The sequence below is a fragment of the Biomphalaria glabrata genome, chromosome 9, assembly GCF_947242115.1.
Source record: "Biomphalaria glabrata chromosome 9, xgBioGlab47.1, whole genome shotgun sequence".
In the NCBI taxonomy this organism is placed as follows: domain Eukaryota; kingdom Metazoa; phylum Mollusca; class Gastropoda; family Planorbidae; genus Biomphalaria; species Biomphalaria glabrata.
The window spans coordinates 2,238,417-2,259,687 of record NC_074719.1 but is presented as its reverse complement, the minus strand read 5'-3'; the positions used below and the strand labels follow the sequence as shown (position 1 = coordinate 2,259,687).

Below are 21,271 nucleotides of genomic sequence, written 5' to 3'. Positions count from 1 at the left end.
TGAATATGTAAGTTATGTCTGGCGACAGTTGGTTAAGGGTCTCTTTAAAGTGCTCTACCCATCTTGCATCCTGTTCTTCTTTCGTTAACAAAGTTTTGCCTTGCTTGTCTTTTATTGGTGCCCCATGTCCACTCTTTGCTCCAGTGAGATCTCGGACAATACGATGGAGGGTTTTTGTGTCATTTCTGCTTGCAGCTGCTTGTGCCTCTTGTCCCTTCTGCTCAATCCAGTCCCGTTTATCTTGCCGACAGCTTCTCTTTACTTTCAGATCTGCTTCCCTATAGGCTTCTTCCGCTAGGCTGCGATCCTGTGTTTCATTTTTCTGATCTCGTCTACGTTTGGCCTCTTTCCTCTCATCTATCAATTTCCATGTTCTGTCTTGTATCCACCGTTCCTTGTATGAACCTCGCCTCCTTCCGATAACTTCTTCTGCGCACCCAATAGTGGTATCTTTGAAGTTGGCCCACTCTTCTTCAAGGGTCAATATATCTGCATATTATCGAACATATTAAGAACTTATCGAACACACGAGAAGTATGGTGTTTTAAAAGTGTTATAATCTTAAAATTTTGTGAAAAGTATGGTGTTTCAAAAGTGTTACAATCTATATTTTTTTTTATTTATATCATTTTCTTTTTACGCCATGTCAAGACAGACAGATTTTTAGTCATTTTCAAATGGTCCACATCGAAGGAATCTATAATCTATCACTGATCAGCTCTGCTTAGAAACTGACGGTGCTAAGCCCAGTAACGCATTACCGTAGTACTTATTTAGGTCTAAGCTATTTTGAGACATAAGGCCATTAATAAATGAAATCCAGATATTATCTATTTGAGGGAGAGCCTAATAAGCTTTGGTAGCCAATAGATAATCCTCCCCAAGTCATTGTAGGACACAACAGTTTACTTTGTTGACCTAAAAACAAAACATACGGTACGCGGCCCTACGTAACTAGCCGCCGATCTAGCACGCTCAGTGTATGTAACAGCCCAAAAGTCAGTGCTAGATATTTTTCGATCTGGGCGGGGAAGGGGGGGGGGTGCTGAAAAGCTATGGTAGCTTGCGAGCTGTGTTACCTATAGATGTAGATAGATTCGCCCTCCCTAAACCACCTGGTTGACCAAAAAAAAACACCGTATTTTAGAGCACGCTTAGTATTTGTCACACACACACAAACAACATATCTATATATCTATCACGCCTAGTGTTTGTGACCTAATTAGTGGCTTGACCTTAGGTACTCGAATGATGGCTCCTTCCCCTTTCCCCTCAACATTGTTCTTACTACAACTTGAACAATGTTTTGGGGCTGCGTTGGTGGCCTGGTTTACACCTGTGTGTTGGGCTGTCACTGACCATTTTTTTTTTGTTGTGTGTTAGTCTGGTGGCTGCGTTTGGATTGAGTCTTGAAATTTACGTTGTTACTTTGCACTGAAAAAGTGTGAATGTTGGAGAGTGGAATTGCGTAAGAAGAAAGCGCAGGTAAGGGGGTGTAGGCAGAATAAGAGAGTGGTTAAATTTAAATGTGTTATTGTTATTATTTTGAGTATTTGTGATGCTCAAAGGAGTGTCTTTGTAGCGCATTATGAGCTTTATCATACTTTATGGTATATGGTACTTTATATATAATTTTTTTTAGACCCTGCGCCCCACGTCTAGATCGAGAAGCACAACTGACTATGTATTTGAGGCTGACGTCACATTTTAATGGTGGATCAATTATTGATGATCTCTTGATACAGTGTCTGGACTGTTTCTCCCCCCCCCCCCCCTTTTTTTTTTTTACCTACCAAAGACATATTTATTTCAAAATACCATATCTACATTCTATACCTCCCCCTTAGCCCTTTCGTTTTATTAATATCTCTTCACATCAAGCACATGCGCTAGGTATTGGTTTATAAAACATAATTCAGAAGTTAATAGAATGGGGCATCTGAAAAAAAAAAACACAAATGGATATATTGTAAATTCATTGTTCCTGTGTTATATTCTATATTCCTTGCACCTATGGTAGCACAACGATGATAATTGCATCAAACTATATGTGTCATAAAATCAAGCTTTTAAAATGGGTACAATTAATGCATATCGATGTAAATCTATTTACTTAGAAAAATATAGCACATTTACGGTAAACCGCAAATAGCTGATACAAATTGTAACACATGGGTAATTTATATATGTACTTTGCATTACATTATTTTTAAAAATAACAATTAAAAAATATATAATTTAAATATTTTGTGTTCTTTGGGTTATATCCCTTTGATGTTTATTTTTAACATTAAAATGGCGTTCGATATCTTACGAAGCTGTGATTGCTTATATAAAAACTGCTATTATCGAACACCCCCTTTTTAAACCTCAATTTTCATGTTTAGGTAGCAAAGGACACTTTAAAGAAAATTGTTGCAAATATTTCTCAGCCTAATTAGAAGCGTATTATATAGGTTTTGTTGAGCTGAACATCATTGGCATTAAAAAATACCCTTAACCCGAGACTCACTTCACTCTTCCCAAGAGGTCAAAAAAAGTAAAATTTTTATACCAATATTACCATTGCACTTTGAATATAAGTAAAAAAATTATCCTCGGGTGAAAATGAAACTAAATATAACTAAACTATAAAGAAATGGATGATGCACAATAGGAATGGACTAGTTTCGTCATAATCATTGAAATAAAGGAGAATTTTAAAAAATACAATGGGGTGTTCAATAAGTACCTTAAAACGAAGGTGTTCAATAGATGTAAGTTACTCTACTCCTAGTTAAACTTATATTTGATGTTAAAGTATTAAAGTGGTCGATGCTTTCAAAAGCTTAAATTATTGAACATCGTTTTAATGTTATCTTATCTTATCGAACATATTAAGAAACTATTGAACACACGACAAGTATGGTGTTTTAAAAGTGTTATAATCTTAAAATTTTGAGAAAAGTATGGTGTTTGAAAAGTGTTGTAATCTATATTTTTTTGTATTTATATCATTTTCTTTTTACACCATGTCAAGACAGACAGATTTTAGTCATTTTCACATGCTCCACATCGAAGGAATCTATCACTGATCAGCTCTGCTTAGAAATTGACGGTGCTAAGCGCAGTAACGCATTACCGACACATTATGATTATCGTACCAGTACTTATTTAGGTCTAGCCACTCTAGCTATTTTGAGATATAAGGCCATTAATAAATCCAGATATTATTTATTTGGGGGAGAGCCTAATAAGCTTTGGTAGCCAATAGATAAATCCCAATTTGCACCTTTTCAAAATCAATTTCAAGTATGTTTTTATGAAACGAGTTTTACAGTCTGTTGGCTATGGAGTCTTAATACAGAAAATGACTAAATGCAAAAGACACATCGAAAAGGAAGATGATTACGCTATAATATTGTGGCGATGTAGTAAACTATTGTTACACCAAGTTTTTAAAATTCCCACATAAGTATGCAACATGATATGATGAATGAGAAATAGATAGATAAATGCAAGTCAAAGATACTATTTGATATAATTTTACTTGAGTTATAAGAGCAATATATATAACAAAATATAATTACGTATGTTTAGTGATAAAACATAAAACTTTGGCAATACATATTACATATATATTTACATTAAGATTACTATTTCTTTACATATGACCAAAAAAAAATTACGGTTGGAGTTCGCCGCATAGTTAAGAACTGTAAAAAGGGTCACTAAGCCAAAAAGGTTGAGAACCGCTGGTCTACAGTGTACAGCAGTAGTCAGACAGACTCTAGTCAGTGAGTCATGATACCTTATCTTCTTATCTTATCTTGTATAATACAGACATTACTGCAAAAAAGAAGATGATTACATCCTACGCGTCATGCATATTAACCAATGACTTAAATTCTGCCAAGTCACTGGTTTTCCTGGCTAGCTCAGGCAACCCATTCCATGCTCTAATAGCACTAGGGAAGAAGGAGTATTTGTACAAATTTGTCCTAGCATATGGGACCAGGAATGTGCCTTTATTTTTGTGTCTTTCTGAGTATTTTATTAAATTTTGTTTTTGTATTTAAAGATTATGGATCAGTGTTTTATTATAATTGCTACTTTACTTTTGAGTGTTCTGTCCTGAACGCTTTCTAAATTTAGTGATTTTACTAAAGGTGTTACTCTAGTCAAATGTGAATATTCATTTGTTATGAATCTCACTGCTCTATTTTGTGTCTGTTCCAGTTTCTTAATGTTTTCTTGAGTTGAGGGGTCCCAAACGGAGGATGCATATTCTATTATTGGCCTAACCAAGGTTAAATAACATTTTAGTTTTATGTTCTTATTTGATTTATAGAAATTTCTTTTAATAAATGCTAATGCTTTGTTTGATTTTTTTTGTAGTTTCATCAATATGTGGATTCCATGACAGTCAAAATTTATTCTGTTTTTGGAGCTGGTTTATTTGATTCCTAAGCCAAGTTGTTTGATTTCATGCAAAAAAAAATTAGAAGGGTGTCTGTATTAAATTATGATTTTCTTACAAAAAAAAAAAAAAAGGAAAACTCGATAGAATTATGAAATATATACCGATAAATTCCTATTACACTATTCATAACTTAGATGTTTTAAAGGAATTAAAGCAAAACTTATAAATGCGACATGATAACCTGAGGATGGGTGAAGTCAGCCTTTATTAGAAAAATAAAACGTTATTTGAAGGCTAAATATGACATGCCCATTTTCAAGAATGAGTGATTAAAAATAAAATAAAATAAAAGATGGTTGTCAGGATTTCTACTATTTCCACCACACCTTGGCCTTAGATCATTACGTTATGCGCAGGATAATATTATAATATTACATCCAACATCAATTCTTCCACGACACCTTGATGATAAGTTATCAACAGCATGGTCATAATTATTCTTATCGCTGTTATCTCTCAAAAGATTTCTACTACTTCCACCACACCTTGGCCTTAGATCATTATGTCATGCGCAGGATAATATTATAATATTACATCCAACATCAATAGAAGCACTATAGCTAAGTACACAGACTGATTTAGAATATATCATAAGATTTCTCATTCAGAACGTAAAGTGGAAAGTGAAATACAATAAATGCATCAATAAAATGTAAAAAAATATTAAAAAGCATTCTACATAATCGTATTTATATATTAGATGAAATTTGGGCTTAAAGTCAAAGCCTTAACAGCACAATTAAATAATGAATAAGAAAAAATATTTAATTGGGGATGAAGTGACCAAAGATGAAATGACCGGTCGCCATATATATATGTAGTTCTAGTAGTTTTTTTTTTTCAGATCTTGATTCTACTTCATATTGAGAAAACCATTTTTTTTAGGATGAAACCAGACTTATATAGTTCAGAGGCCTTGCCATCTTCTATTAAAGAGTTCTTTAAACATGAAGAATTAGCAGAAATTCCAGAATATGAGAAATTGCATCTTAGCAGCATGAGACAAAACTTTGAAGCATTGAAACAAGCAGGTGGGTTATTAATGAATTTAGGTTATTGATTTTTTTCCTTTCTAAAAATATCTTTAACCTCTTTTCAAAGAAAAAATTATTGAAGCAATATGAATCATCTGATTCTAACATGAGACGAATTGTATTTGACTTGTTTGTTTCAGGTCTGAAAGTAAAACCACCTGAGTTTATGATAAGAAAAAAAATTCATCCCAACCATAAGAAAATTGTAGAAGTTTCAGACTCTGATAGCTCTGACTCAGAGTGGACACCAGATCTAGAGAGATCTCAAAATGGATCAGGTTTTCTTCTTTTTGTAGTTAAACTATGCATGTTTAAGCATGATGCTTTTTCATAGTAGTAAAAAGAAAAGCACTACACTGTTAATAGAAATTTGCTTGTGTAGTTAATTTGGATTTTAATTATGTTTCATCAAAAAAATATGTATTAATTTTTTTTTTTAAAGCATTAAAAAATATTACAATTATCAAAAGATAACACATAAACCTACATCATGAAAGAAGACTCATATGTTTTTCTGCAATTTAATGTTCAAATCTTATCAATTAGTTTGTGTTACTACATTCATCTAGTTTGTATTCTATTCTGTTCTTTATATTGCAAATAGAATGCTAATATCCCCCTAATTTTTTTTAGGCCAAAAAAAGAAACTGTTTCCAGTATTTATATCTAATAAATCTACCGAAAATGTCAAATTTAAACAGGCGCCAAAAGCAGTGGTAAGCTCTTGTTCTAAGGTTTTTTAGTTACAAAAGACTATGAATATGGAAAATATATAATATTAAATGTTATACCCTGGCTGTCGATCAGAAGGTTTGGAAGAAGGAGTTATTGAAAGCAATAATTAGTACCAGTATTTATTGAACAAAAATATTTGAACTCATCTGAATTTTTCTTACTTTATTAATTATTATAATTTATTTTTACAGCCAAAAACCAGACAGACAAAGAAAGAAAGTGAAAGAGAGGAAGAAATTCATGCATACCCATTCAGGGAGTCTAGAAGCACAAGTTATATGTCTTTAGCTATTCCTGAAGATGATGACTATCTGTGTAAGTCAAGATTTTGTTTTTTTGCTTCATTTTAAATTAATTATAAATCTTTAATGAGTTTTGTTTTTATATGCAATCATAGAGTTAGGCTTATATAATGTTTTGTTAATTGAATTAGAACAAATTTTAAATTTGATTCTAAGTTGTTCTTTCAACTTCATAAAATAAAGCCCCATTAATTAGGGCAGAAGCTGGTAAAACTTAATTTTTTTTATTTCTAAATGAAATTTTAAAAAAATTTGTTTGGTTTTGATTTATTTTGGGAAATGATTATCTGAATTTGTAAATATTTTAATTGTTTTGTTTCTTAGCTCTTTTGAGTTCTTTTATTTATGGCAAAATCAGATCTAAGTAAAATTAAAGATAACATTTATAAGGTATTTCTCTGGCTGATAAAATAGCTAAATGTTTTGTTATATTTACTGAGACTAATAATGATAGTACTTCTAAACAATTTACCATTTTAGTCATTGAAAAATGTTATACATTTAAAAAAAAATGTTTTTATCACTTATAATTAAAGCATAATAAGGAATAATAAGAAAAAAAATCCAAAATTTAGTAGTCAAACTCTTACCAAGTAAAATAGCTTTTCCTATACATTATATAGGAACATTACTAGAGACTGCAAACCTTTACTTGTTTTGAGTTTCAGATAAAACTTAGCTGTATGTGGAAAATATTTAAATCTAGAGAAGAGAATGGACTATCCTCTCGATCTCCTGCTAAGAACAGCTGCTGACCAGAAAAAGTGGGGGGATTTGGTTACGCGAACTGTCAAAGCACCCGTGTACAATGAAAGTCAAGGAACACATGAGATAATGAACAGAAAAAAATCATGTTTTTATTTAAATATACTCTTTTAATCCTTTTTTTTCTTTTCCAGTTTGTGAAGAATGTAACTTTGAGTACATGGGGGACTGTCCAGAACATGGTGGACTGAATATTGTCAGAGATTCTGTGGTATTGAATATTTAGATTAAATGTAGCACCTGAGTAGATTCAGTTAAATTTTTTTCAGTACTGAAAATTATTTAGAGAAGTAATAATAAATTTAATTTTAAAAAAATAAACGTCTAATTGTTAGGTCATAAACTTTTTAGACATATTGTCTAATAAAACTCATGAACAAAAGCAATGTAATAAGTCAGCTGGATAAAGCTCTATTCCCACATCAACATCTTGGATTCACTTATAGGCAAAGAGAAAACTGTAGTCAAATTAGAATCCAATTCCACAAACTGTAAATTCATGAGTTTTATAAGAAAGTACAAGAATCTGTACTATTTTTATTCACATAAATAACTAATTGCATTAGTCATGGTTAGTCCTTAGACAAAGGAATGTGCCTTTGAATTAGGACGGATTCTTCTTTGGTTTCAGCTTTTTATTTATGCATAGTTTATAGAAATGACTTAAGCAATTTAAGTAATTATATTTTTGTCATTTTTTTGTAAACACATCATGTTTTGTGCCTAGCCAGAGACAAAATATTAGTTAGTTCTAGGATCCATCTAAATTAAGCTGGAGAATTAATAACTTGGAACAAAAAAAATGTTTTTCATGGCTATATATATAGTTTTTTTTAAGAAATGTTTGTGAATATAAAAGATAAAATTTTACAGAAATGTATGCACCAAGAACACTGAAAAGCTTTCATAAATACTTTATGTCAATATGCATTTTTTTTTCATAAATATTTAATGTCAATAGCATCTTATGAATGAAATTTTTTATTTCAGGTTCCTTCTGACTGTAAGCCAGGCCTAGATGAAGACTACAGCAAGAAGACTTTACCAGAAGGATTAATCATCAAACAGTCGAAAATACCCAATGCAGGTTTAGGTGTTTTTGCCACCCAGCTGTTTCCTTCAAGAACTAGATTTGGACCATATTTAGGGAAAATTGAAAAATATGAAGAGGATGCTCATGAGTCAGGTTATAGTTGGCAGGTATCTTACTTACTATCTGATGTCTTCTTTTGATCATCTCTATATTTAGGCTGCTTTACAGCCAAATAATACATTGTTATTCCCCTATCTATTTGCCATAATGGATGTTTGCATAATTTGAACTAATATGTCCAAAACCCATAACACAATGGTTTTATGTTATTTTTACATGAACAAAAGAAAAGCAAAAAGTGATAACAGGCTTGAATAGTTTCTCTTTGGAAAACATGGATTTTTAAAATCATGTATTTAAAGAGTGAGGGCCAAAAAAAGCTCCATTTTTCTATATTAATTTTCTTAATTGAGCACACGGGATAGTGAGGTCGAGACAATTTTTTATATGTTCAGTAATTTATACATTAAGTTTTGTGAAATATGAAGAACTATCATAAAAAATACAGTTAGATCAATTTGTATCAAAAAATATTGTCTAGATCTAGGTCTATAAGGACTTGTATACAGTGTGTAAGTTTGTATTTCTAAATTCCATAATCAAAAAGAAAATTTTATATTGGTTTATTAACATTAATTTGTTATATTTAAAAAGGGCAAGTATTCCCCTTTAATTCTATACCAAATATAACATTTTCTGATAAACAAAAAAGTTGTTGAAATTTAATCATAGCAGGGTAGTGAAATACAAATGAGCAAAATGGATAATTCCCTCAGAATGCGGAAAAAAAAATATGGAGAGAAAGAGTTAAACCTAGAAAACAAGCATAGATTTACTACATATTACAAAGGGTATTATCTTCTCACAATTTATCTTATGAAACTTATGCAAACATTAGGTCCTAGGAACACTTATTGTATTTAAATTAGCTGAACAGATATTTCTCAATGCCATTTGCTTAATAAAAATAAGACTTTAAATTAGGCCAAAAACAGTTTTCTCACTGCTTTAAGATTATTTTGAAGATTGATGAATATTCAATTGATTTTACTTGTTCACTGCAGGTTTATAAAGATAGTAATACTTCCCATTTCGTCAATGCAAGTGATCCCACTAACTCTAACTGGATGAGATATGTGAACTGTGCTAGATCTGAAGATGAGCAGTGTGTGACAGCCTATCAACATCAAGGACAGATATACTATAGATCTCATAAGGATATTCACCCAGGCACAGAGATTCTTGTAATTATTCATTCTTTAATGGAACTACTAATTTTATTTCCATAATCCTTATTACGTTTGTATTTGAGATTTTCATACATGGCAGAATAGCTATAAATGGCTAGCTTTTTAGTGTACAAACTAAAGGCAGTGTTGATAAGCAATGCTTTAGAAAAGGTTTATGATAATAGTTGTGCACATTCTAGCACTACAGAATCAAATTTTTTAAGCTCTTCCATATGTAGCACAAAATGATTTCATATCATATCTTATAAAATAGAGACCTTAATTAAAAAAAGAAGAGTTATGCATTTCAATCAATGACTCTGCCTATCGTTGGTTGTAACCTTATAAAACATTACCGGAAAACATGTCTTTAGGCTTTATTGTACAAGAATGACAAAACAGTTCCCAATTACACAGTACACACACAAGCTGACCAGGACACCCAAGACATTTTCAATGTGGAATGCTTGTCCTTTAACTAAAATGGTGCAGGGTTGCATGCAATTAGAGATAATAGGCTCGGTGTGGGTATATGTATCACCACACTAGACTAAGGCAGGGGTCGGCAACCTGCGGCTCAGGAGCCACATGCGGCTCTTTGGATGTTAAGTTGCGGCTCTTTAGTTCCATGCCAAAATATTATTTCCCAAGGTCCAAAGGAAGAACTTCTAGGATTGCTACCGCTCTCGTGACAAACTAGCATAAAATACCTTGAAGACATTAAGATGGATTTAAATAAAATAGTTTCAATAGCAACTGATGGAGCCAGCAGTATGACAGGAAAAAATGAAGCTACTATGATTCTTCGGAGCAAAATAAACCATGAAATTATTACATTTCACTGCATTATACACCAAGAATCGCTTTGTGTCCAAACATTTCCATCCAAAATAGTTGAGGTCGTGAATTTGGTAATCAAGATTGTTAACAGCAACTTGTCCAAAGCACAAAAATACCTTGAAGACATTAAGATGGATTTAAATAAAATAGTTTCAATAGCAACTGATGGAGCCAGCAGTATGACAGGAAAAAATGAAGCTACTATGATTCTTCGGAGCAAAATAAACCATGAAATTATTACATTTCACTGCATTATACACCAAGAATCGCTTTGTGTCCAAACATTTCCATCCAAAATAGTTGAGGTCGTGAATTTGGTAATCAAGATTGTTAACAGCAACTTGTCCAAAGCACTCTACCATCGTCAAAAATTTAAAAATGTAATCTGATACTTCAATAGCAATTATATTTGCCTACATTCCTGCAAATTTTCAAAAGAAAATAATAAGAAATGCACAAGTAGATAGCTTTTATATATGAGTATGTTTACATAGCAACATTTTTCAAACTTTTTTTTCTAGATTTTTGATAGGGTACTCATACATAACATTCCTGTATAATATCATTAGATTTCAAGCACAAATAAAAAATTTGGTCTTTAAGTGTTTCCCCTACCCTTAAAGAATTCTTAACAAAATGGAGACTCAGTATACCGACCTCCTTCTTTGCAATAAAGTGTGATGGCTTTCCCAGGGTAAGGTGATGAAACGTTTTACTTTGTGCTTGAATGAATTAAATACATTCCTAAATCCTAAAGACATTAATCACCCTGAATTAGAGAACGACAAATGGTTGCAAGCATTTTACTTTTTGATGGATATAACAATGAAATTAAATGTGCTGAATCTAAAACTACAAGGAAAGCGATACCCAATCTATGTTTTGAAGATAAAAAAATATTCTTTTTGCAGAAATTATTCAAAGCGGTCAATTACTTCATTTTTCAATTTGTAAAGCAATATTGCGACTGTTGACATGAGTTACTTCAGCACAGTTATAAAATAAAATTAAAGATGAATTTGTCAACAGATTTGAGCAATTCAAAACACACAAAACGATTGTAGCATTTATAAAACAAATCTTCTCAACGCTATTAGTACCGAAATCCACATTGAGCCATTTGAAATTGATGCTGGATCTCTGTGGAGTGGAAAATTGACAGAGTTGGAAGAGTTGAAGGTCCAGAAATGAATATAATGCAACAAAAGTAGACAGCTTTAAAAGAAATACGTGAGATTAGACACTTATATATGATGCCTGGAATAGACTTCGAGATTGCTAGTCAGGTGAAAAGTTGACATTTGGAAGGCCGACTATTGTCAAATCTGCATATTCATGCGAGCAAGCGTTCTCTTGCATGAATATAATTAACAGTAAAGTAAGAAGCCAACTAACAAATGAAAATTTAGAGTTGTTCGTACTGTCACACAAAAAAAGCCTTGTTTTTTTTATAGGGCATTTCTGTGACAGCACACACTGGTACGGCGTACTGGCAACTTTTTCAATGTGGGGGAAAAAATATTACTTTTCTTGTATTTTAATGTTTATTATTAATTTATAAGTAGTTGAAAGTAAGGCAATCCATCACTGAATAACAGCACCTAATCACTGAGTACCGGCACCTATTTTTTTTTTTACAAAAAAAAAAAGCACTGTATTTATTGGAAGAAAAAATCTTGTGGCTCTTTAAATACGTTAAAATTTAGTAAATTGTCATTTTTAGCTCATTCGACTCAAAAGGTTGCCGACCCCTTGACTATGGTATAATGTCTGATAGTGGCTAGTAAGTGTGTTAGATCCTTTAAAATACAAACAATATTGTAAAGGGTTGCCAGTACCCTATAAAACACTCAACGAATGATTATGTAACATTAAGTTTGTTTACATTATAGTACCAAATCAAAATCATGTAGAGTGAAGATTCTAGAACTATTAATTGTCATAAAGCCAGACTTATAAGAAGTACAACTAGCTTATAGTAGCACAAATAAAATATGTAGTAAAATATCATAAAGAGCTACTATTAACTGTAAAAACCCTCAGCAAGTCTGACTGTAACACAAAATCTCCCATGATTAAAAAAAAACAAAACTCTGTGTTAAACAGAATTCCTATGTCCAATTCACAACTCAGAATAAATAAACAAAAACTTGTACATCTGACAATCCCCACTCCTAATGCACCTTACCTAGACTTGAAAGGAAATTATTCCATTTCTTTAAAAAGTTCTAAAGCTAGTGTACAATCTATTGCACTCATTAACCTATAAGCTTTAAACAGTGCTAAAATATTTTAATAGGTACTCTAGTGTTTATAGATTATAAGCTCCAAGGATGATTATTCATTACTTTTTACTTCAGATTTTGACCTTCACTATCATGATCCTAAGCAAAGGGAGATATTCATCTTAAAATCCCTATATTTTAAAAACAATTTAAAATGATTAAAGTATACAATAAATACACATTTAGTTCAAGAATTATTTAACTTTTGTTCTGATGGAATTCTTCACTTTGCACTACCATATCTGATAAAACTTCAACAATATTTTGTTATAATTGTTACTTTTGGAATAGAAAGTTCTATTTGTTCTGATGGAATTCTTCACTTTGCACTACCATATCTGATAAAACTTCAACAATATTTTGTTATAATTGTTACTTTTGGAATAGAAAGCTCTTTTTACATGTTAGTGGTTTGAAAATAAAAAACTGAAGAAAGATGACTGGAACGAAGATATTTTTTTTATCCTAGTTGACTAAAATATTGTTATAAACTTGGTGGTGGCACAGAGAGGGGTAGTGTTGTGTGTGTAGTCAGCCGACGCAAATCGCCCCAGGCCAGCGCTAGACGAGCGGTCAACCGTGACGAGTAACGACTGTCAGCCGAGTCGAGTGTCAACAGGACAGTTCGGGAAGGATCGCCGACGTGAACAGAGCTCAGGAGCGTCACGAGAGTTATAGTCATCTGACCACCTAGAAACGTCGAGGGGCGTTCTGTCCCGTTCTAGAAGGCCAGTAGGGACCCTATATAAAGAGCGGAGTGTCGCAGTCAAGACGGTCGAGAAAAGGGGCTCAATACAGCAAGGTTCAGAAAGGAGGTTCGCGACAGGAGTTCAGAACACGGTCGACTACAGCACAGTTCAGCGGTGTGGTTCTGTACGGAGCATTACGACGGTTCAGTGCGGAGTACTATCAAGTACAGTTGAGACGAACGGCGTCTTGGTCTTGGTCTGTGATCGAGTCCGACACAACGAGCCTAGTGTGTGAAGTCAGTCCTGAACTGTTGAACCCAGTGCAAGCCCGGAACGAGACGGAGAGGCCAGTGCAAGAGTTGATACGGCGGAACGGTGCTATCGGAGAGATATTTGTACAGTGTACGTGTTGCCAATTGTACAGTATTGGCTATTATTTATTCAACTATTAAAGTGTTACGTTACTTTGGAGCCCTGAGTTGTCAAGTTCTTTAAGTTGGTGGTGTAAGGTGCAGTTTGCAGAGAGCCTGGATAGTGAGATTCGTAACAATATGTTTTAATGATATCTTTCCATTTTTTATAATTCATAATAGATTTTAACACATATATGGGGAAAAAACAATTCCTGAGGATGACACTATCATAAAAAAAAAGTAACAAGTTGAAACTGGAGAAAATTTGTCTCCGATTCTGAAGAATAAGGGTTAGTCCAGTGTTTAAAATGGCTGTGCATACCCAATTGTGACCTGCACATTTTTCCACATCTAATGCAGACAAAACTGTTGTCCACCACAGGTTTATTTATTTTTTCTGCACCTGTCTTTTACAAGGGCTTTTCTTTGGGTCTCAAATGTTTGTCCTGCAACCTGCCAAATGTCTCTCAGAAGCCTTCTGCGGTCATCTATTTCCTCTATGCTAGTGAGGAAAAAAATCTTACCCGAGTTGATAGCACTTACAGGGGGCACTTATGATGTCCTTCTTTAAGCTGACAAAGAATATCACCTTTGGCATGCAGAAGTGTTCAACCTATTGCAGCTGTCAAATGTTAAGTAGTGGTTCTATACTGGCCTCCATCAGAAAATAGCTGTTTTGTCTTCCCAGCATATACCCCTCATGAAGCGAAGGCACCTTTGATGGGAGTGTTCCAGGAGCCATTGATACCTTTTATAGATCACACAGGTCTCAGAGCCATACGGAAGTGTGGTGAGAACCACTGTGTTATAAATTTCTGATGTTAGGGGAAGATCCTTATTCCATGCTCTTAATAAGAGGTGACCAAAAGTGCTGTTTGCCATAGCAAAGCAGTCGTTTATTTCTCATGTAAATAGAAACTGTGAGCTGGTACTTTTAAAAAGTGTCTCAGTCAAGTTACTTCTAGTGTGGCATGTTTTGTTTTCAATAAAATAAAATTGATGAAAGAATTTTAATTTGAAAAATAAATAGGGTTGGTGTTTAAGAATTTTACTGTTGCAAGCTAATTTTAACTTCCAATCTCACTCTTAAATTTTTTATCTGAATCCAACTCCTTTTTTATCCCTTGTAAAGGTTTATTATGGAGATAGTTATGCCAAAGAATTGGGCATCCAACTTCAAACTGTGGGAAACTGCAAGAAATTATTACAAGTTACAAATAATTTAAAAGGTACTGGTAAATTAATTTATTAAGGTTAACACTGAACTGCCTATTTTCACAAAAACAAAACAAAAAAACAAATAGTTAATACTTAATAACTTTATTTTCTTGAAACATTGCTTATGTTAAATACTAGTAATTTATAATATAGTAAATGCTTTAACGTTAATGAAGTACTATGACAGTTTAAAAAAAACAATTTTTTCAAATTTTAAAAACTCTGCACTTTTGACTGAGCTAATCAAAATTATCTTATTTTATTTTAAAAAATTGGGTTCTAAAAACAGATTTTTCTTTTGAAAAGGAAATATCGATAGTATATTCTACTACAACAAATGAATATTCACATTTGACTAGAGTAACACCTTTAGTAAAATCACTAAATTTAGAAAGCCTTCAGGATAGAAGAATAAAGTAAAGTAGCAATTATGCATAAAACACTGAACCATAATCTTCCAATTCAAAAACAAAATTATACAAAATACTCAGAAAGACACAAAGATAAAGGCACATTCCTCATCCCATATGTTAGGACAAATTTGTACAAATGCTCTTTCTTCTCTAGTGCTATTAGAGCATGGAATGGGTTGCCTGAGCTAGCCAGGAAAACCAGTTACTTGACAGAATTTAGGTCATTGGTTAATATGCATGAAGCGTAGGATGTAATCATCTTTTTTTTTGAAGTAACGTCTTTATCATATAAGATGTTTTTAAAAAGAGTTTGAGTTTTAGTTTTGTTATCTTCTCCTTTTAATGGGACTACTCTTGTTGCTTTCATTTTCTTAGATTTCATGTATAACCAAAGATTTTTATTATTATTATTAGATATTTTTTTTTAATGAATTTTGTCTGTAGGTGTGTGCTGACTCAGTGGGTTTGGTATATACTTTGAAGATACTTTTAATAGACTTTTGCTGCCTTAGTTTTTTTAAAATGTTTAAAATAGGTTTTCTTTCTTTTCTTATAAATTACAGAGGTTACTTCAAAAGAAAAGATCTTATGCATATTACTGGGTCAATCTAGTCAGACATGTTAATCAGTGAATTAAAATCTTCCAAGTTATTGGTTTTCCTAGCTGTTTCAGGCTGATATTTGTTTGCAAAGTTTCTTTAATTTATTATTATTATTGTTTAATGAGTATTTATCTTATCTAATACAGACATTACTTCAAAAAAGATGATGATTACGTCCTATGCGTCATGCATTCAGTCATGCATATTAACCAATGACTTAAAGTCACTGGTTTTCCTGGCTAGCTCAGGCAACCCATTCCATGCTCTAATAGCACTAGGGAAGAAGGAGCATTTGTACATTTAGGTGGTGTTATGTTTTTAAGATGGCTTTTAGTGCAATTCTGGAGATATCATCTGGTTAATGTCTTTACTGCTAGGAATGATTGTTGGAAGCTGAACTGAGTTAGGTTGTGCATTTATTAGAGAATAAGATTTTTCTTTTTGGTTTTTATTTGATACTCCATTTATTAGACTATTTATTTAAGGATATCATGGTCAGATAGCACAATGATTATCTGACACTAATCCAGGGAGATTTATTTAATGAGATTTATTGTGTTGTTTGGTTTATTTAGATTTTTAATTATCTAAATTTTAAATTTGTAATGTTTCTATAAATAAATATATTTTCCTTTAAGTATGGATGATTGATTACATATGTAGGTGTAATAATAAATGAAAAAGTTGACATGAAACTATTAAAAAATCAAACAAAACATTAGGGTTTACTAAAATAATTTTTTAGAAATCAAATATGAACATAAAACTAAAAGGCTATTCAACCTTAGTTAGGCCAATATTAGAATATCCATTCTTTGTTTCTGACCCCCCAAGCCAACAAATATCTAGATTTATAGATTCAGTGCTCTGACTTGGCGTTTCATTTATGCAGATATTTTAAAGATGGTTTTGGATAAACTTCTTATAAATCAATGTAAATAGGCCAACTAGATTCAGGGGTCGCTATTATAAATGTTATATTGTTTATTTCCTTTTTTAACTTTTTGTTGATATGGCCCACGGAAATTCTAATGGCCCACTGGCCAAATAAGGTTGAGCACCACTGGTCTATGAAAATTATCATCATCAATTTTCCCTTGGGTTCCTCATGGAATTTAGGGCCTTAGTAAAAACATGCCATTCTCTATGGTCTATTTCCAGTTTTTTATAATGGCTTCCCAGCTCTTTCCTGTCCTCTCGGCTTCATCTAGAATACTACGTCGCCATGTTCCTTTTGGTCTTCCTCTACGTCTTGCTCCCTGGGGGGGCCTGTCTAGCTCTGTTGTTGGTATCTTTTCTAAGGGTGTGACCAATCCATCTCCACTTCCTCTCTGATATCTGCACCTCTATATTTTTCTGCCCACTCATCTCCCAGTTAGGTGTTTTCTCAGACATGTGTTGATGAAGGTATGTAATTTTTGTTGTTGTTGCTGCTTCAGTTGTTTTCCATGTTTCAGAACCGTAGGGCCTACAGTAGGACTGACTTGACATTTGAGTTAAAGATTCTGATTTTAGTCTTGTTTGAGATGTGAGGAGATTTCCAGGTTGGTTTTACCTGTGTAAATGTCTTTTGCACAGGACTTATAGGACCTTTAATGTCTTCATCTGTTCCACCTGATACACTGACTACACCCCCAAGGTATATAAAACTATCTACTTGGTCTATGGTCTGAGAATCCAATTCTATGTCTCAAATTTGTTTGTTGTTTACTTTACTTTTTTTTTTTTTGTTTATTTTGAGGCTTACTCTTTTTCCCTACTTCACTTAAAGCTGTGACCTTTTCTTGCATATCCTGTAGTCTTGTGTGATAATAAGGCTATGTCATCAGCAAATTCCAGAGCTTCCAGCTTTTGTGTGAAAGTCCATTGGATTCCTTTCCCTGAATTAGAGTAGGCTTCTTTTGTGACCCAATCCAATACTAGAAGGAACTTTTTCTGTTTAACATGATTCTGCTGAAAATCTTGCTTGAAACTAACAACAGAGTGATGCCTCGCCATTTCTCACATGTGACAGATCTCCACTCTTTTATAGTTTTATTAGCAAGCCCTTTTTTCATTCACCAGGAGGTGTTTCTGTTAACCAAATTTTGTTGAATAGTTTGTGCATCTGGTCAACTATTTCAATTCCTGCTTCTTTCAGGACTTTGGGTGATATGTTGTCAATCCAGCTGCTTTACCTGACTTCATTTGTCTGAGTGCATTCCTTATTTCTTCTTTTGTTATTTCTTCCATGTTTATGTCTGGTGTTGGTCCTACATTTGGATCTGGTGGATTTAGTGGTTTGGTCTATTGAGCACTTCTTGAAAATATTCTTTCCATCTTTCAAGCTGTTCATTTATTGAAGAAAGTATTTTTCCATATTTGTGTCTGACGGGGGGAACACTGCAATTCTCCTTTTTGGTACTAAGAAGTTTGGTGATTTTGTACAGTTGTTTTATATCTCCTTTATCTGCTTCTTCTTCTATCTGTACAGAGATTATTGTAAAATGATCGTTTGTACTGTCTAAGCATTTTGGTAACTTTTTTGTGAAACTGCTTGGTAGTCTTGTATGGATTGTTGCTTGTGGTTTCTTGTTTTTGCTAGGTTTAGCGCATTTCCTCTCTTCGATTAATTTCCATGCCTCATCACTAATCCACTGTTTTTTCTTCTTAGGGTTAAGTCTTAGTAGTTCATTGCTTGTTCAGTAATAATTTCTTTGAAATTTTGTCAAGATATATCAATGCTTTCTAGCACAGCTAATCTATTTTGAAGGGATAGCTGGAATCCCTTTTTAATCTGGGTGTTGTGGAGCTTGTCTAGGTCAAATCTTTTCCTTTTGTTTATTTCTATTTATTGCTGGCCAGCTTCATTTTTAGTTTGGCAACAACTAGGTGGTAGTCTGAGCTAATATCTGCTTTTCTTCTGTTTTTCGTACATCTAGTAATGTGCTTCTCCAGTTGCGATGCATGGCAATGTGGTCGATTTGGTTCTCTGTCTTATTGTCTGGTGAGACCCATGTCATTTTGTGGCATTTTTTGTGGGGGAAAATGCTGCCTGTTATCACCTATTCATTAAATGTGCAGAAGTCTGCAAACATTTCTCCATTTTCATTTATGGCGCCAAGTCCATGGGTGTCCATACTTTTCTCTCTCTCTCTCTCTCTCTCTGTTGTCACTTCCCACTTTGGCATTCAAGTCTCCCCTGACAATCAAAACATCTCTTGTAGGTATTTTGTCAACTATACTTTGAAGTTGGTCATAAAAAGTATTTTTGTCAGTATCACTTGCAAGGTTGGTGGGAGCATAGCACATAATGATGTGAACATTTTTGAACTTAGACAAAAATTTGGCTCTAATTATTCGTTCTGAAACTGGTTCCCATTTTCTTACATGGACAGGTTGTTAGCCTATCGCACAACCCCTATGCCCCGGGGAGGGGGATGCACCTTTTGTCTGGCCCCTTTCCTAACAGACCTGTCCGGCTTGGTGCTTGGTAGTACCTGCCAGGAATGACGAGCTCCCGCCGGTATAGCTCTGAGGGTCATTGAGGCACTCAAGCTGTCACACCACGGCAAGGTTTGTGCAACAGGTGACAGGGTTTATGAAAATTAACAAGGTTAAAAAATATTTTGGAGATCCATCGTTGTGGTGATGTAAGATTTATACATGATCACCTTAATTTTAATACCTGAAAAGTTCTTTAAGCAGAAAGAATATCTGTTAAAAATGACACCAGTCAAATATAGAATGATAGCAATGAGGAAAACTTTGAAAACAGAAAAACTAATGTTTTTTTTTTCTTTTCAGGTATTGTACGATGCAGATTCTGTCAAATATCATTTAGCTGTTTTCAATTTTACATTGAATCTCATCTGAAGTATAAACATTCAGAACACTATTGGAAACATAGACAGCTAAGTGAGAACAAAGTCTTAACTGACAGAGTCAACAAAATGCAAGGAGGTCTTTGTGAACAAGCCCAGAGTCAATATCAAGTTGGCTGCAGAGAGTCAGAAAGTCTTAGGCAGCTTCAAGAAAACTGTTATGAGAATGCAAAATGTGACATTTTAAATATAGGAGTGAAATCATATGTTGGTGATGTGTGTGGTAAAGATTTTACACGAGTAGATCATTTGAAACAACATAAACGTCTTCATACAGGAGAAAAACCTTTTGCTTGTGATGTGTGTGGTAAAGATTTTACACAATTAAGTAATTTGAAACAACATAAACGTCTTCATACAGGAGAAAAACCTTTTGCTTGTGATGTGTGTGGTAAAGATTTTACACAATTAAGTAATTTGAAACAACATAAACGTCTTCATACAGGAGAAAAACCTTTTGCTTGTGATGTGTGTGGTAAAGATTTTACACAATTAAGTAATTTGAAACAACATAAACGTCTTCATACAGGAGAAAAACCTTTTGCTTGTGATGTGTGTGGTAAAGATTTTACACAATTAGGTCATTTGAAACAACATAAACGTCTTCATACAGGAGAAAAACCTTTTGCTTGTGATGTGTGTGGTAAAGATTTTACACATGTAAGTAATTTGAAACAACATAAACGTCTTCATACAGGAGAAAAACTCTCACATAGTTAGTAACAGAAAACAGAATAGAGATTATTACCTTACGTGATTTTACCGAAAGTTTCAACATGAACATTAAATATATGCAGTTAAACTATTTCCATGTGAAGTATGCTGAACATCGTCTACAGATTTGTTAATTAAATTGTATTATATGTCTACACGTTTGATAATAAAAATTTATTATAATAATGAAAGATTAGTTGTTGTTTTTTTATGTTCTGAAAAATTGGAGAAAAAATAATTTTTTATTTTACTTCCTGTATAAGTGAGGTGACCAGATGTTTGCGGAGCCAAAGCGGAATACGTCGATCTAGGGATATAAAAAGAACAGGCTTAGATTTTTTTCAGCACACGGGTTTTCTAAGAAGCTTTAAATTATGGTGGGACACTTTTCTTGTGAAACCAAATATGATTTCAAAGCTGGTTATAATTTAAATAGTCTCTCTAATCACCATTGCCCAAAATTCTGCTATATTTGAAATCGAAATTTATTTTTTTTTAAAGATTTCCAGCTAAGGTTGGCACAAAGAATTGCATCATCAGGTGAAACAATTTCATTTTATTGTGGGCTCAAAGCATCCGTCAGCGCTGTAAAAAAAAACAACAACTGGGAATCA

At 33.2% G+C, this 21,271-nt stretch overlaps 1 protein-coding gene across 4 annotated transcripts in view; it reads left to right on the top strand.

The window, feature by feature from the left end:
* Positions 1-20,848, top strand: part of LOC106070556 (histone-lysine N-methyltransferase PRDM9-like) — a 31,835-nt gene extending 10,987 nt beyond the window's left edge. For 2 of the 4 annotated variants that reach the window (XM_013230482.2, XM_056040544.1), the window contains exons 2-10: positions 5,348-5,493; positions 5,637-5,774; positions 6,130-6,212; positions 6,423-6,546; positions 7,433-7,509; positions 8,289-8,498; positions 9,456-9,635; positions 14,980-15,076; positions 19,867-20,848. In XM_013230482.2, coding sequence (XP_013085936.2) covers positions 5,349-5,493; positions 5,637-5,774; positions 6,130-6,212; positions 6,423-6,546; positions 7,433-7,509; positions 8,289-8,498; positions 9,456-9,635; positions 14,980-15,076; positions 19,867-20,663 — 1,851 coding nt within the window. In that variant the 5' untranslated portion in view covers position 5,348 and the 3' untranslated portion in view covers positions 20,664-20,848. Of the gene's footprint in view, positions 1-5,306; positions 5,494-5,636; positions 5,775-6,129; positions 6,213-6,422; positions 6,547-7,432; positions 7,510-8,288; positions 8,499-9,455; positions 9,636-14,979; positions 15,077-19,866 lie in introns of all 4 variants that reach the window. The other 2 variants (XM_056040545.1, XM_013230481.2) reach the window with 2 other exon arrangements.
* Positions 20,849-21,271: the final 423 nt, after the last annotated feature.